We start from the raw sequence: 16246 nt of genomic DNA, 5'->3' as shown, positions 1-16246 counted from the left end.
TTTGGTTTTACGGATTACAAGATTTCATACATAGTGACAAATAGATCAAGTGAAGTATAAAAATACTTTTTCTATTCTCATACTATAATATATCAATTATGATGTCACTACCTGTATCATAATTAACTTCATTATGATAAAGATTTTCATTAAGATAAAGATTTTTAACCAATAGAACCGCAATAAAGGTGGTACACGCGCAGTGACCAATGGCGAGTCAAATACATACGCTTTGACAGTTCTCAATATGTAAACAAACTGTCAAACTACTTAATTTGTTTGCGTTACAAAATTAATAAATTTGAATATATTTTTTGTTGTGAATGATCACAGAAAAAATAGTGTATACAACTTGCATTTAATTATCATTATGAAGCTCGTACTCTATCATACTGGCTTCATAATGACCATCATTAAATGCTCGTTGCATAATATACTATTAAATATTACTTACTATCTTATTCCCGAGGAAGACAAATCCAAAGAAACAAAAATTATAATAAATATATTTATTAAAAACACTAATATATTCTTTCCACACCCTGTTTATACTGATACATACATAACTTAAAAGATTTAGCAACGAACTCTATACTGTCTATGTGCGCATGCGCGCAGAATAATAAAAATTCACTCCCAATCGTGCCTAAAGCAGTATAACTTCAAAAACTGTTCGAATAAAAAATGTGTTCATACTGAACCAAACGAAGATCAAGATAGAAACAGAACATTAGGGATAAGAAATATACAATGCCAAACAAAAAATCTTTATTAAACAAAATAATTAAAAACATTTTTGGTTGTACCGTGTGACCAAATAGTCAGTTCTCTGAATTTAAGCCCAAACCAAAAAAATTATGAATCTATAAATATAAAAATGCAAACTCGTTAAAAACATGTATAAATTGTCAAAAATATAGGTGAATGTGGGTTAAGTTAAAGCCGTACTAGATTAACACAAAACAGTGCTAAAAAAATTGTAAGGATTTTTGGGTACGACAGCTTCATACTATGGAAAATATTTTTAAAAATGTATCACACATTCTTTTTTGACACATAATGGTCAAATATAACTTATACATTATCAATTCTGGTACGTTTTCAGCTGTTTATTTTCATCCAGTCAACATAACCTCACACTTTTACTTTGAGAATATGTCGAAAACGTCAAAGTGACAGAAAACTTATTACTCTACTGTATTTTCAGCTCAGCCAGGGACTTAAAAAAATACAGGCATCTACGGGCTTTATAATTAAAATTTTGGCATTTTCTTATAAAATTATATAGTAAACGGAAGAATCAAAACACTGGTAGAGAGAGTTGAATACGATTCGTACATGACCTTTAATACTGTACCAATTCGCGATTAAACCTGAATATAGAGGGCAGGTCGAATGCAGGAAAATGGCCGATATAAATGGTATAAACAAACATTCAACTGAGGAACAGAGCAATACCGATTTGATTTAAAATATTTTAGTGTACTCAAAATGCTGAAATTTACTAAAAATTTCTTAATAGTGACCAAATTCCGTTCAAATCAACAATTTTCTGGTTTGTTTATACCACTTATAGTGGTTTAAATTTATTCCACCAGAGGTCAGATACAGTGGCGGCTTGTCCTATGAGGCAGTGCCTCACCAGTATATCAATCGACTATTTACGTTATTTCGTTGTTTTATAATCAGTTTTTTAAATATAATTTAGCTTTTTGAAATTTCCTAAATACCTTTATTTTTATGAAAAAAATTAAAATAATCGGTACGGCCCTGACTCTTTATCTTATCTTATATATCCGTCTTCCACGTGCCATTCCAACTTTCTCAAATCATTACAGTTGAAGCATGCCTCACACCATCTGCAACAGTATGCGACAACGCCAACAGTAAAACCGGCAAAATTTGAAAAATGTGCCACCGATTCTAGGAACAAAATTCATCCATCCTTGAGGCTTGCCTCCGGCTCCGCGCAACGGAATAGGAATAGCCGAACGGCCTCAGGCTCCGCGGAACGGAATGGGAATAGCCGAACTGAACCGACTAGTACAAGCACAAGTCGATTGTAGATCATAGCTTTCTATGTACGCGCGGTATATACGAGTGGCTTATTATATTTTAGAAGTTTATGGATATGTATTTAAAACAGTGTTCATTTTAAATCATTGTTCATCATCATCTAATATATTGTTATGAAGCTATTTTTTCTTTGTGGCATTTATGTAATTTATTATTCTAAATGAGAAATAACATTATACAATTTAACTTAAAAAATGATTTTATTAACGTTTCCACTTTCACATCGGACGTTTACATACAAAAGTAGTTTTTAAGTGTTTCAAAAATGTTGTATGCTGTGGTTGTGTTTTTTTTGTAATTTTTTTTAACATACATTAAAATCAGAGTGAGCAAAAGATTTAAGCGAATAATATTGCAACATGATTCCCACAGCCCTAGCTCATTCCCCATATCTTCCACGATTTTTGAAAAAACGCACACTCTTTTGTTGTGTAAAACTTGAAGTTTTCAATATGGAATTGGAATTCAATATGCACTGAGGCTGAAAGCATTTGAGTCGATCGCATAATTCACTGGAAAAGTTTTAGAGACCTAATCGACAGCAAATATTTCTTGATGATTTTTTGTCCGGAATTCTTTGTAGGGATATTTTGAATAAAACATTTTTGTAGATTATTTGTCCGGGATTTTTTGTCCGGGGATTATTTGTCTGGGGATTTCTTGTCCAGGGATAATTTGAGAGGATTTTTTGTCCGGGATTATTGGTCCTAGATTCGTCCTAGCATTATGACGTCACAAAATCAACCTTCTGGCCATTAAAGAGAAGCTAACCATAATAATAAAATTCCTCAGGTGTAGTGTGCCTCACCACCTTATACTATCACGAGCCGCCCTTGGTCAGATACTTTGTTTTTCATCGCGAATAGAACAGGCTGAGCTTCGTCCTTGTCACAGCTGTACAGATCAACTGTTCAGTCTTATCACACATATGAAGCCGGTTTAAAAACTACGGTAGGTAGCTTATATTGATCTAACTGCTGCGTACCACATCGTATGGAGGAACGGACCTATCTTTAAATTTGTCAACAACTGTACCGTGTAACAGTACTAAACAATATGCTGTGCGATAGGTCTTTTCAAATAAGAACTGGAGACAGTATAAGAGCAGGGTAAGGATATTTCAAAATGGGCTTCCTCAAGGATAGGTTCTTGCTCCAATTCTCTTAAATCTGTATATTATCTCCCACCCCTCCGACGGTGGCAATATGAATTTGCTGATGACTTAGCAGTAGCCGCTCGGCATAACACAATAGATAGCGCAAGCAACATACTACCAGATTTGATAGTTCTCGGTAAAGATTTCAGTGACTGGAGGCTTACTCCAAATACGAATAAAACGGAAGTTGCAGGAGAATAATATAATATAACCTCCTATTTTAGCCTCCCACAGATAACACACCAGAAATCTAATTAAAAATCTACATTTACTAATAAGTATGCAACACACAGTACATATCGTCGGCCTAATATGAAAAATGCATAAGTCCAAAATATTCAATTTTAGACTTTTGATGGCATCTGTGAGCATTATCCAAAAGCTACCTACGGATCTGTTTTCTTCTAATATAGTTGACTAGATTTTGCTAAAATTATAAAAATGGAATCTGAATAAGTCCATTAATATTAAAAACCATATTGTTATGAAATATGCACAAGTCCGCTCTTGTTAGTGGCCAAACCGTTCAAACATATCGGTGATTTTCTGATGTTTATTCGCGGTGTGCAAGTGTACTTGGAGGGGATACGAGAAAGGATCGTGCGCGAATAGCGGAGAAATCTTGCAACTTTCCTAAATAAATCATATTGTCAATTGAAATTGTCAAATTGACGTATATTTCATACCTGCTGTGATTGAAGAAGAAAAATTGTATGTTGCTCCACAATATTGATATGATAAGCAATTATTATATAAAAGTAAATTTAAATAATTGTATTTTGCTTGCAGTACTGCATTTATTAATTAATTTTATTTACTACATACAATAGGGATGTTCACAAAAAATTAAAAAGTCATTTCAAACATGTAAAACGATTAAGAAACACCCTAGGAATAATTGTCCAAAATTTCAACAAAATTGAAAAAGCCTTTCTATAAAAAATCTTTATTACAAATCTAGCATTATTTTAAATTTCAAGAACGCTTCTCTATTGGCCTGACGTCACTAGTTGCACACCCCAAGCGCGCGCCATTCTCATAGTGTTACTGTTTACCTGTTTGACGTTTCAGGTCATTTTATTTTGTTCTCTTCTTGTTTTATCAGAGTTAAAGTGGAGTTTTATAGTGAATTTGTTTAGTTTAAAGTGGATAGACTGTTTGTAAGGACATATTTTGGGTTTTACAAAAATAAACAAATAAAATGGAAGAAGGTTTTCAGAAAGCCGATTCGTATAAACTACCGACTGTAGTGTAGATGTAACAATGGTGTATGATTTATTGGCATCTTGTAAAAAAATAAATCTACCACAGCTTTACTGAGGGTATATTCCATATAATTTTCCATGTCTTCTTTAAGCTAAAAAAATAAATGCTAATACTCCACAAAAAAAATAGAGAAAGTTGTATGCATGCATTGTACGCATGCATATTGTATACATACATTGGCTGGTTATTACTTTACCTTGGTTAGGTGTATTAAAAATATTTTTATTCTTCTTCATGTGCCTTGTCCGTTGTGGACGTTGGCTATCATCATGGCAATTTTAATTTCATTTGAGGCGTTTCTGAATAACTCGATCGATTTTTGTCCAAATCATTGGCGTAAGTTTTTAAGTCATGAGTGTCTTTTCTTCCGGATCCGCGTTTGCTCTCTATTTTACCTTGCGTTATCAGTTGGAGTATACGATATTTATCATGCCTCATGATATGACCGAAATATTTAAGATTTCGTTTCTTAATTGTAAAAGAGATTTCTTTTTGTTTTCCCATTCGACGCAATACCTGTACGTTGGTGTGGGTCGCCCAGGATATTTTGAGGATACGTGGGTACACCCACATCTCGAATGCCTCTAGCTTTTTCATTAATGTTTTCAATATTGTCCAGGCCTCTGCGCCATATAGCAAGACCGGAAATAATAACATTTTAGCAGCCGCATTTTTAGTGGGAGAGATATTATGTCGCAATGGGTGAAAATATTTCTCATGCATGTTGTTAAATGTTGCTATGTCCTTTTCAACTCTAGATCTTATTTCGGTTGTTTCGTATTTCGAGTTGACAACTGTTCCAAGGTAAAAAATATTTTTGAACTTGGGTATTATACATTTTCATTTCAACCAATCTTTTCACTAAATTATTAATGATTTTAATATAATATAAAGTCATACCTACATCGACATGTAGTTATTTCAAGGTTTACTTTTACTGTATGTATTATTAGAATCCCGTTTTTAGGAATATCCCAGTTTAAGGAATACAAATTTGAGGTCCCGAAACTTTTTCATTTACTCTTTAAGGGGGTAGGTGCCAAATCTTGGTCCAATGCTATTTAAATTCGTTCATTTTTTTCGAATCCTGTGAAAACTAATAAGTATTTTTGAAAAATGTAAATGCAGAAAGAACAATTACATTATTACCAAGGGCCGAAAGTCTCTGGAAAACTTCTGTTTATTTTATCAAGTTAGTTCTTTAAGTTAGTTATTTTAAGTTCTAGCTGCAACAAACCATTTCTTTTTCTGTTTTAAATTGGCTGGAACGGTAATAAAAATCTTGTCAGAACTGTTTTTTGATGTATTTACACACCCAGGAACAAAACACCACTTATTTGGCTTTATTTTTAATAATTAAATACGTAAAAAACTGCGCATATTCAAATACACTGAGTAAATAAGTATACAAAACTAGTCGTCGATCAAAGACGTTACGACTGCTGACGTCACAGACCGTAGCCTCGCTGTAGGGTACCGTTTTTCTAGCCTCCAAGAAAATCAACATTATGAACTCATTTATCTTAAAAAATATACATTTTTAAACAGTTTTATGATTGTTACGTTTTTATATGCCTTGTAATCTATTGAATTTAACTATATTTAAAAATTAGTGAACATCCCTATTGTTTACCTTTTAATAACATAACCTAAATCTTACTTTTTCTTCTTATAATTTTTTTGGGCTATGGCATTGACAATTATCCACCAACCAGGACTAATATAATTGGCCAATATAATTAAAAGTGCGAAAAATGTTGCTGAGCTATGAAACCAGGCGTCGCTATGAAACTTGCGAGGTCCCAATTCCCAATATAATAAGAAGTATTTCATTGTAAATAGGCGTGTACCTACAGTATGATTATTTGATAATTAAACAAAATGATTACTGAAAACGTGAATTTAAATTGTTTAGGGACTTGTGCAATTTTCACATATTTAGTTGTATACAAGGAAGTTATGCAGCGTTGGTTGTTTGTCTCTCCTGCAAAATCAGGTATTTTGGACTTATGCATTTGTCACTTTAGGCCGACGATATTTTTATTTAATAATTATTATTTTAGTAATCTCCATTAGAGGTATACTAGATCCTAAATCAACAACGTTGGCACTGAGTTTAGCGAATATAGTATATAATTTCTTTGTTGGGTGACTGAACTAAGAATACTTTATATTACATTATTTTTCTGATATTTTAGTTGTGCCGTTTCAAAATGTTAGGCGGGCGTAATTTGCTAGTCTTCAATTGTAAAATTATCCGATCGTTTCAAAATGACGACCAGTGAATTATGAAAAATCTCGAAAACTAATTCTCGGTGAAAGAATACTTCTGTTTTGTTTCTATTTCTATTAAACTAGCGAGTAATTCAAATTTGCCGCTCCGTAATGCTTGTTTGTAATTGGACCTCAGGCAAGTTTATTCCACTGTTATGAAAAGTTGCCACTATTGACATTTATGAAATTTTGATACTATGTATTGGCATTTCATAGGCCAATTAAGTTATATCGGCGGCTTTTTGTGTTTTCTGCGTTGTCCCTTTAATTTTTAAATTTATAGTCTGCTTTTATACAAAAAACAGTTATTTTTAGAACTATTTAGCGACGTATTAATTTAATATAATACTTACTCTGGGCTAATTAGCAAAATACAAGGAAAAGTTATTTACCAGCAATTTTATTGCTGGAATCGAATCTTATAATTGTATGTATTAATAATATAGGTATGCAAAGTCCGCAGATAGTGTGCTACTTTTTTTATAAACAAAATGGCGCCCGAAAATCGTGTTTTTTTCAATTTTTGCTCTCTATAACTCCTAAGATTTTAACTTTACACCAAAAACACCCATATAAAAATTCACCATAATTAAATGCTGCATAGAGACGTGTTTTTCCCGATTTACTTCGATGAAAATTTTCCCCGGAAAATGCGGGTTTTTCCAACAAAATATTTTATTTTCAACTAAAAGTTTAGATAAGTAATTGTTTATCAATAATTAAATAACTTGGTAATATAGAATGGTAATATAGTATAAAAAAGACACTGTACCTATCTAATGTACTTTACAGAATTGAAATTGAACTATTTAAACGGCCTCAGGAATATTTTAAAATTATAAACATTTTTTTTTTGGCTTATAAACAAATAGAATATCGGGAAATATTAAATTAAATTAAATCATGAAAACGGTATTGGAAAAAAGCGACAGGACGCTTCTTTTAAAAGAAAAAGCGTTTAATTGTGATAAGTGGTTCCTGAGATACCCTTTTTCCTATTTAAGCGGCCTTAGTAATATTTTAAAATTATAAACAATTTTTTGGCTTATAAACAAATAGAATATCTCGGGAAATATTAAATTAAATTAAATCACGAAAAGGGTATTGGGAAAAAAAAGCGGCAGGACGCTTTTTTTAAAAGAAAATACGTTTAATTGTGATGAGTGGTTCCTGAGATACAACCAGTCAAAGTTGACCGGCATTTACGGCAAAGATATAAACAATAGGATCATAATTTTCGTACCATCACCTTTTTATTTCGGTCCTCTTTCTGCCGAAGAATGAAGAAAATTGCTCCATGGGAAGCCGAGAAAATGCATTTTTTTAACGTATACGGATTTTAAACTTTGAGATTACATTTTCTCCAACCTAATTTTTGTTTGGAATTTTGCTATTTTTGGCAATTTTGACTCGTAATATCGATAGTTTTTAATTATAATAATATATGTTATGAGTATTTAAAGATATGAAAATTGGTGTGGAGAAAGAGGACCGAAATAAAAAGGTGATGGTCCGAAAATTATGACCCTATTGTTTATATCTTTGTCGTAAATGCCGGTCAACTTTGACTGGTTGTATCTCAGGACCCACTCATCACAATTAAACGCTTTTTCTTTTAAAAGAAGCGTCCTGCCGCTTTTTTTTCAATAGCGTTCTCGTGATTTAATTTAATTTAATATTTCCCGAGATATTCTATTTGTTTATAAGCCAAAAAAATTGTTTATAATTGTAAAATATTCCTGAGGCCGCTTAAATAGTCCAATTTCAATTCTGCAAAGTACATTAGATAGGTACAGTGTCTTTTTATACAAAAATCATAGTTATTTTTATGTATCATAATTATTGTGGTTATTATAGCCACCGTAAATTTTTAATTAACAACTCAATTGTTGCTAAACTGTTCATTCAATTTCCATCGGCTTCTGGAATTATAATCCATACGAAAAGAGCTTTGATATTACCAAGTTATTTAACTATTGATAAACTGATTACTTATCTAAAATTTTAGTTGAAAATTAAAGATTTTGTTGGAAAAACCCGCATTTTCCGGGGAAAATTTTCGTCAAAGTAAATCGGGAAAAACACGTCTCTATGCAGAATGTAATTACGGTGAATTTTTATTTGGGTGTTTTTGGTGTAAAGTTAAAATCTTTGGAGTTATAGGACAAAAATTGAAAAAAACACGATTTTCGGGCGCCATTTTGTTTATAAAAAAAAGTAGCACACTATCTGCGGACTTTGCATACCTATATTATTAATATATACAATCATAAGATTCGATTCCAGCAATAAAATTGCTGGTAAATAACTTTTCCCAAAAATGGCCTATTCTCCAATAATCTGCCCAGACTATTATGGATTACCGTCGAAGGCCGACATGATCAATCAAAAAAGCAGATGTATTTGTGTGAATCTGTCTTTTGAGTTTACTCCTCCTGGTTTAAAAACAGGGTATAGTAACATACCAAGTGGTGTCAAATTATGTATCACATGTGATACATTGTCATTTAAGGAAAATATGTTTGAAAATATAATGTGTTTGTTTCTTGTTGTCAAACAAGAAACAAACGAATTCTAAGCAGATTGTGGAAAACTCAACAAACAATTAATCTGTGTGAGTTAACAATTCAAATAAAAACCATACAAATCGAGGTAATTATATCTAAATCACAACGTAAAATCTTAACAGATTTTAAAATGGTGGTAATTTGGGCGTAAATTCATCAAAAAAACTGTTGTCATGTTAAAAATAAATATAACATTTAATATCTATAAATATAAAAGGTAACTTATTAAAATAAGTATCTAAAAATTGAAGATGAGCTGAAATGGAATATCCTAGTCTTTATCGATATCGTCCTTGGTACTTTTCCGGCTATGGCAGGACTCCGAATCACAATCCCTTGAGGAATATCTGAAAGAAGAAGATAGTCAATTTGGTAGTTACTACTTTATCGAAATAATTACTTTTGTTTGAAAATTACGGCATGATTTAATATTGCTCATCGTGTGTTCTGTAAAAAATAAAAGTTGAGAAGGTAAATAAAAATATTTGTTAAAAAAACGGCGTAAATAATAAATTAAAATTAAAAAAAATATATATTGTGTGACAAAACTGGTGTATAATCGTTTAACCAAGACATATGTGGCAAAACGATTAAAACGCACTATTTACATGACATTACTTTATAGTCCGTCCCACATTTTTCATTCTTTTTTTTACTATGTGTCTCTTTTACTATTCTTTTTATTTTTCAATGATTATATCCTTATTTACCGTTGCGTTGTTCTTCTTCTAGGGCACTACAGCCCAAATTGAGCCTTGGCCTCCTTTATTTTTTGCCTCCACCCTTGCTTGTCTGTGGCTGCTCTTCTCCATACAAAGGGCTTGTGCGTCGCTGTTTACTGTCTTCCCAGCGCTTTCTTGGCTTTCCAACCGGTCTCTTTCCCTGCATTCTAGCATTCAGTGCTCTTTTTGGTAGCCTACCCTCTCCCATTCTTATCACATGCCCGGCCCATTGCAATCTTTGTATTCTAATGAAATCTGACAGGGGTGTTTCCTTATAGAGTTGATAAAGCTCGTTGTTGTATCGACTTCTGAAGATTCTCGTGTCGAGTTTGCTTTTGGATGTTTCTTTCGGGACCCAGGCTTCACTGCCATAGCATGTTATTGGTCGAATTAAGGTTTTATAGATTCTCATCTTTGTATTTCGGTGGACACTTTTAGACCGAAATATATGGGAGAGGGCAAAATAAGCTCTGTTTGCCTGCGTTAGGGTAAGCACAGAACAAGTAAGTCGCGGTGGAGCTGTAGCTGTCGGTCGCGGTCGATGTCGACATCCATGTAAAACAAACACATTGTAATGAATGGAAGCGAACAGAGCAGGTAAGTCGCGATGGAGGTTTAGCGCGATGCCATCCAGGAGGTTTACATCGATGCTTCGATGCTTTTGAAAAACACTTTGTTTTAGGTACATGTCGTTCGAGGCCAAGTTGTCATTACCTGCGCTACCTGAGTTGCTACTTTTTATGTAATTCTTTTTTCGTATTCAGTTTATTTTTTAATTTCTAAAGTATATAAATTCAGTAAGTTTTTGAAGTGCTAAATATGAAGGAGGATCTGATAGCAATTGTGCAGCTAACTTCCGTATTGTGGGACAAGACCCACAGACAACATCATAACCGGCATGTTCTTGCGAAGGAGTGAAAGGAGATAGTAACTCAACTTGTATTATATTGGAATGACAGGTAATTGATAAAAATGAGAATATAGTACATTCTTTCACGGTTTTTGCTGTAAATTTTAAAGAACCGTTTGGATTGACATTAAAATTGGCATAAGGATAGCTAACATGTCAAAGAAAAAAAGTGATGTGGTGCCGATGTGTGCTTTTGTCCTGGGGATAGGTTTCACCCCATCTCGGGGGTGAAAAAATATTTGTCCAAGATAAGTCCCGAAATGGATATACTGACTAATTTTAGACAACTTTTGTTTTATAGAGTTTTTTCACCAAATCAATACTTTTCGGTATTATCACAACTTTTCGGAAACAAAACGGTTAAAGAGACAGACACCATTAGATTTACCGCACAGACATTAACATTGTTACAGTAGCTAAGTTAATGTATTTATGTAATACAGTAATTTAATATTATCTCTATAGAGATGTGTGGCGCTGGTTACAATCTCTCTTCATGTCATTATTTCTCAGATAAAATGTGCCTATTGTTATATGTTATAACAGATTGCCTAATAAACATATAAAAAAAATACTTTTCGAGTTATTTGCAAGTGAATATGTTCATTTTCCAACAAAATAACCACGTTTTTATATGGTTTTTCGCAAATAACTCAAAACGTAAGCATTTTGTCAAAAAAATATTCTTAGCAAAACTATAGCCTATAAAAAAAGTGAAAAAACGGTGTATATACTAGGTCTCTATACCTAGCAAAAGCAGAGTTATAGCTAATGAAAAATAGCTTCATATTCGAAAAATTTCAAATAGAATAATTCAATGTGAAATATCCAAATAATGAAGCATTCTTGGGAATAACACATTACAACTTTTTTAAAGTGTTAAAAAAAGCTTTATTTCTGTTTAAAAAAAATCAATGTTGTGGTGAGATACAGATCCATCCAAATAGGGAGTAGTTGTTTCCAATAAGTACGGGAATGTTTCAGGCGTCATCCTCATATACAAATAAAATCGTTCCGGGTCATTTTTCAGTTCGTGAAAAAGATGATATTCCCCTAAACGGCTTTTTTTCAAATTTATTGGATGCACTGAAAACCGTCTGTTGGATATATTATGTATCATCCACCATTTGGTTACAGCTGACATTTCATCACTATCATCACTTGATTGACACAACATCGCAAAAGCACAACCTTTTTGTCATTCAAATTTCATTAAACTACTTCACTTGATAGTGGTTCTAGCTCGACTGACAGCGCAGGTGACTTGGTGACCTCCTTGCTATGTGCTGTCGACATCGACCGCGACTTAACTAGTAGCATCTATCACGACGTACACATCCACCGCGACTTACTTGTTCTGTGCTTACCCTTTTTCTCTTCCGTATTTCTCCATCTTCTGATCCGTCGGCATATATTTCTACTCCCAGGTATGTAAACTTTCCAACCGTTTCAATGTCATCTTCATGTTTAATGTTTTGTGGGGCTATATTTCTTCTCGTCTGAGTCATTATTTTTGTTTTTTTCTGTGTTAATTTCCAGACCTAGCTTTTTTGTTTGTGTTTTTAACTCTGCGTATGTTTCCCGTGCTCCTGTTGATGTTCTACTCATAATATTAATATCGTCGGCATAAGCGGCCAATTGAACCGTTCGGTTGGTCAGTAGGTTTCCTCGTCCAGTTTGCATTTGCCTAACCGCATACTCCAGTGCCAGGTTAAACAATGTTGGGGCCAGCCCATCTCCCTGCTTTAGCCCCTGCGAAATTTTGAAAAAGTCTGTCCGGTGGTTTTGTATTCGTACACATGCCTGAGTTTCGTCCATTGTGGCCTTAATGAGTCTTATGTGGTATTGCCAATTCAGCCAATATATAGTATACTTTGTTCCTTTTGACTGAGTCGTATGCCTGTTTGAAGTCTACAAACACGTTGTGAACATCAATATCGTGTTCCCATGATTTGCACAAGATCTGTTTGACTGTAAATATTTGATCCAGTGTCGATCTTCCCTGTCGGTAGCCCGTCTGATACTCTCCAATAATATTTTCTGCTAGTGGTTGGAGCCGCTGGTTTATAATATACGTGAGGACTTTATATGCTGTACATAGTACAGAGATTCCACGGTAATTTTTGCACTGGAGTTTGTCTCCTTTTTTATAGATCGGGCATACTATACTTTTCTTCCAGTCGTCGGGTATTTTCTCTTCTTGCCATATGTCTTTGATGAGCGCGTGGATGTGACTTACTAGGTGGTCGCCACCTACCTTATACAGTTCTGCTGGTATTTCGTCAACTCCCGGAGCGTTATTGTTTTTCTGGACCTTAATAGCTTCGAGAACTTCCTCTATGGTTGGAGCTTCTATTCCATTCTCTACTTCATTCTCTTCTACGTAATTCATACCCCTTTCTCTTGCGTTGTTGCCAGTACCCTTTTCTGTCAAGCAGCTGAATCTTGTGTCAATGCTTGTGTTCTGTGTTTTCAGAGCCAATTGCATCTTTGAACTAGATCAGGGGGACGGAAAAAATTCGGCTAAGCCGAAAAATTGTTTAAAAAATTCCCTACGCTCTCCTAGTTGACCGATTTAAATATTTTAAAGTGCGTTTGGAAGCTGAGCCTTCCTCTATACGTAAAAAATGTTTTCGATTATTTAAAGTGCTTATTTTGGTCCCACCATATTTTTGAAAATTTGCAATTTTTTGCGGACCCTGAATTGCAAAATTATTTCGCAAAAACTATTAAACCAATTCTAAAGAAATTTAGCACACATTTAAGTCGTGTTTTTCTAGGCGGAACATGAAGGCTGCAAGTTATGCTTAGGTGGTCAAAAACATTTAATGGAAAAACTCATTTTTTGCACATTTTTACCAAATTATTGCTATTTTTTAAACAATAAACATTAAATTTTCAATTTCTAGATTGTCAAATATTATGTAAAATTGAAAAACGAAACTTTTACCTTGAATAATTGAAGGGTTCAGGGCAATAAGGGACCTAAGCCACATTTTTTGAAATTTGAAGATTTTATTAAAACGGACTCTGTAACAATGGTCTCAGCCACCAGCGAAGTTTTACGGCTATTGGGCAATAGATGTAGCCACCAGGTTATAACGACCTTGTTGCCGACTTGCAAAATCATGGAAAATTTTTAAGCAAGAACGTCATAAGCCACAGTTAAATCAACATGGCGACACATGATCGAAGAGTGTAGAAAGAAAAACAATTATTTTATAAGGAAAAATACAGTAGTTCAGGTTCGGATTTTGACTCTGACGATTCTGTAAAGGATCGAGAATATTCTCCGCACACGAGTTCCAGTGAAAGTCATGATTCTTCTCCGAAAAAGGTAAGTAAACATTTTAGTAGCTAGAGACCTTCTTGCTGTAGGATATGTGGCTTGTGTCTTAATAAGTTATAATAACATTAAATTTACCTTTTTAGTAAAACGTAGCCGTAAATAACCTGTTTTAAATTTGTTTATTGATAAAGAGCCATTAACACTAATATTCTATTTAAATTCGTTTGTCAATAACACGTTTTAAAACCAAAAAAGTATTTTATGTAGTAGGTGGTTTGGTCCCTTCTTGGTTCGATAGCGAACAGCAAAATTCCATATCCATTAAACACACCCTAAATGGAGCGTTTGATTAAGTAAATGTTGGTAAGAGGGTTGTAAAGTTTGGTGACAACAAAAAGCCTAAAAAATATATATGGAGGACCAATAGTACTGAACATCAAAAAAATTCAGGATATAAAGAAACTTTTACAATATATTCCTCTCATAAACCAGCAGTTTTATCTCAGTATTATTGGAATCAGTACAAGTAACATTGAACAAGACTATAACCAAGTTGATGAAGAAGAGGAAGTAGACAGGAATGATGAAACCAATTTTTTTTAATAAAAAATAATATTGTAGGTGTATTCTTGATTTTAGAATGATTCATTTTGTTATTTTCAAAAGGGTCATAAGCAACATTTATTTGTTTAATAATTTTTTTCTTAAAAAATGCAGTTTCATTTTGTATCTTTCTTTGAAAAAATATATTTAATAATTTATTGTGCATGTAAGGAATTAAGGTAAACATTATAAAATATAAAAATATGATTTCAGGATTTTGTCAAAAACTTTAAACGTGATTTACTCAAAACTTTTCAAATGAGGCTTAGGTCCCTTATTGCCCCGACCCCTTCAATTATTATTGTAGAAGCAATATATATCGAGTGATAGAGAATAAGGGTGCAATAGAAGAAAATATGGGCGCAAAAAGCAAACATTTTCGATCTTTTTCTGATTTTGTTCATCCTGAAGTGATCCAAGCAAAAAAAATAGAATGGAAAACGTCATCCTGAAGTGATCCCGGAAAAAATAGAATGGAAAATATCCATTAAGGTCCGCTTATGAAAATTTGACTGTATTTCTGGCACAAAAGGTTTGTTGGAAAATATAAACATATAATTTGGTAAGAGATGATTATCCTATGGAATAAATAAGACGATTACCGTGCTGTCAAACATTAAGAAATGCGGTGTATGGTTACTATTCTGATTTTACTTACATTATTTCTAAACTAGATTCACTCGTTTTCATTCCATGTTCTGGTTCCGACGATCCGGAGCCTGAGCCTAATTCTTCTAAATCTTCCTTCCTCTCTTCATGGTCATCCTGCTCATCGATGTTGTCAGGTGGCACACTGGACATTTGCCATGCTGGAATAGATGGAGGTACTACGGGACTGTTTGCTACCGATGGAAACTGTTTCCTAGAAAATACAAAGTAAAATGATTATTTCGTACGCTAGGTTTGTATGTTGTGAGAACTAACTCCAAATATATGATGAAGAATGTTTTAATGATGCTGGAATTATTATTTGCTGACATCTCAGACGAATTAAGATTAAAATGGTGCAAAGTATTGAAAAACCCGAACATGCCACATACAAACATAAGCTTTAATAAAAAAATCCTTGAGGTGCGCTCTTGGATTGACTACCTGTGATTTAATCTATCTCCTGCGAATGTACGTACCCATTTGAAGGCATTTGTTAGCTTACTTAAAGGCAAAATTGTAGACTTTCTGTCTATGTTGTTTCTATAGTCCAACGATATATTGGAGAACAGGGGCGTGCGGTGAAATTTGAAACAGGGGAAGCAATTTATAAAAAAATTGTAAAAACACCTATTTATAATGTAATTCAATTCTTCTACCTGAACGAAAGTCTCGGTCATCAAAATTCTTAAACCTATTTTCCATTCATTGGCATATTTGATCTAAAATCTGATA

General features: G+C 33.4%; 1 protein-coding gene across 3 annotated transcripts in view; it reads right to left on the bottom strand.

Moving 5' to 3' along the window:
- Positions 1 to 753: 753 nt before the first annotated feature.
- The window catches only part of LOC114327426 (peroxisomal membrane protein PEX14), a 36044-nt gene continuing 20551 nt past the window's right edge, over positions 754 to 16246 (bottom strand). The window contains exons 4-6 of one of the 3 annotated variants that reach the window (XM_028276043.2): positions 15522 to 15725; positions 9740 to 9786; positions 754 to 9686 (exon numbers count right to left, since the gene is read on the bottom strand). In XM_028276043.2, coding sequence (XP_028131844.2) covers positions 9765 to 9786; positions 15522 to 15725 — 226 coding nt within the window. In that variant the 3' untranslated portion in view covers positions 754 to 9686; positions 9740 to 9764. Of the gene's footprint in view, positions 9687 to 9739; positions 9787 to 15517; positions 15726 to 16246 lie in introns of those variants that run through there. The other 2 variants (XM_028276042.2, XM_028276044.2) reach the window with 2 other exon arrangements.

This window comes from Diabrotica virgifera, chromosome 2 (assembly GCF_917563875.1).
Source record: "Diabrotica virgifera virgifera chromosome 2, PGI_DIABVI_V3a".
In the NCBI taxonomy this organism is placed as follows: domain Eukaryota; kingdom Metazoa; phylum Arthropoda; class Insecta; order Coleoptera; family Chrysomelidae; genus Diabrotica; species Diabrotica virgifera.
This window is presented reverse-complemented; position numbering and strand designations above follow the sequence as displayed.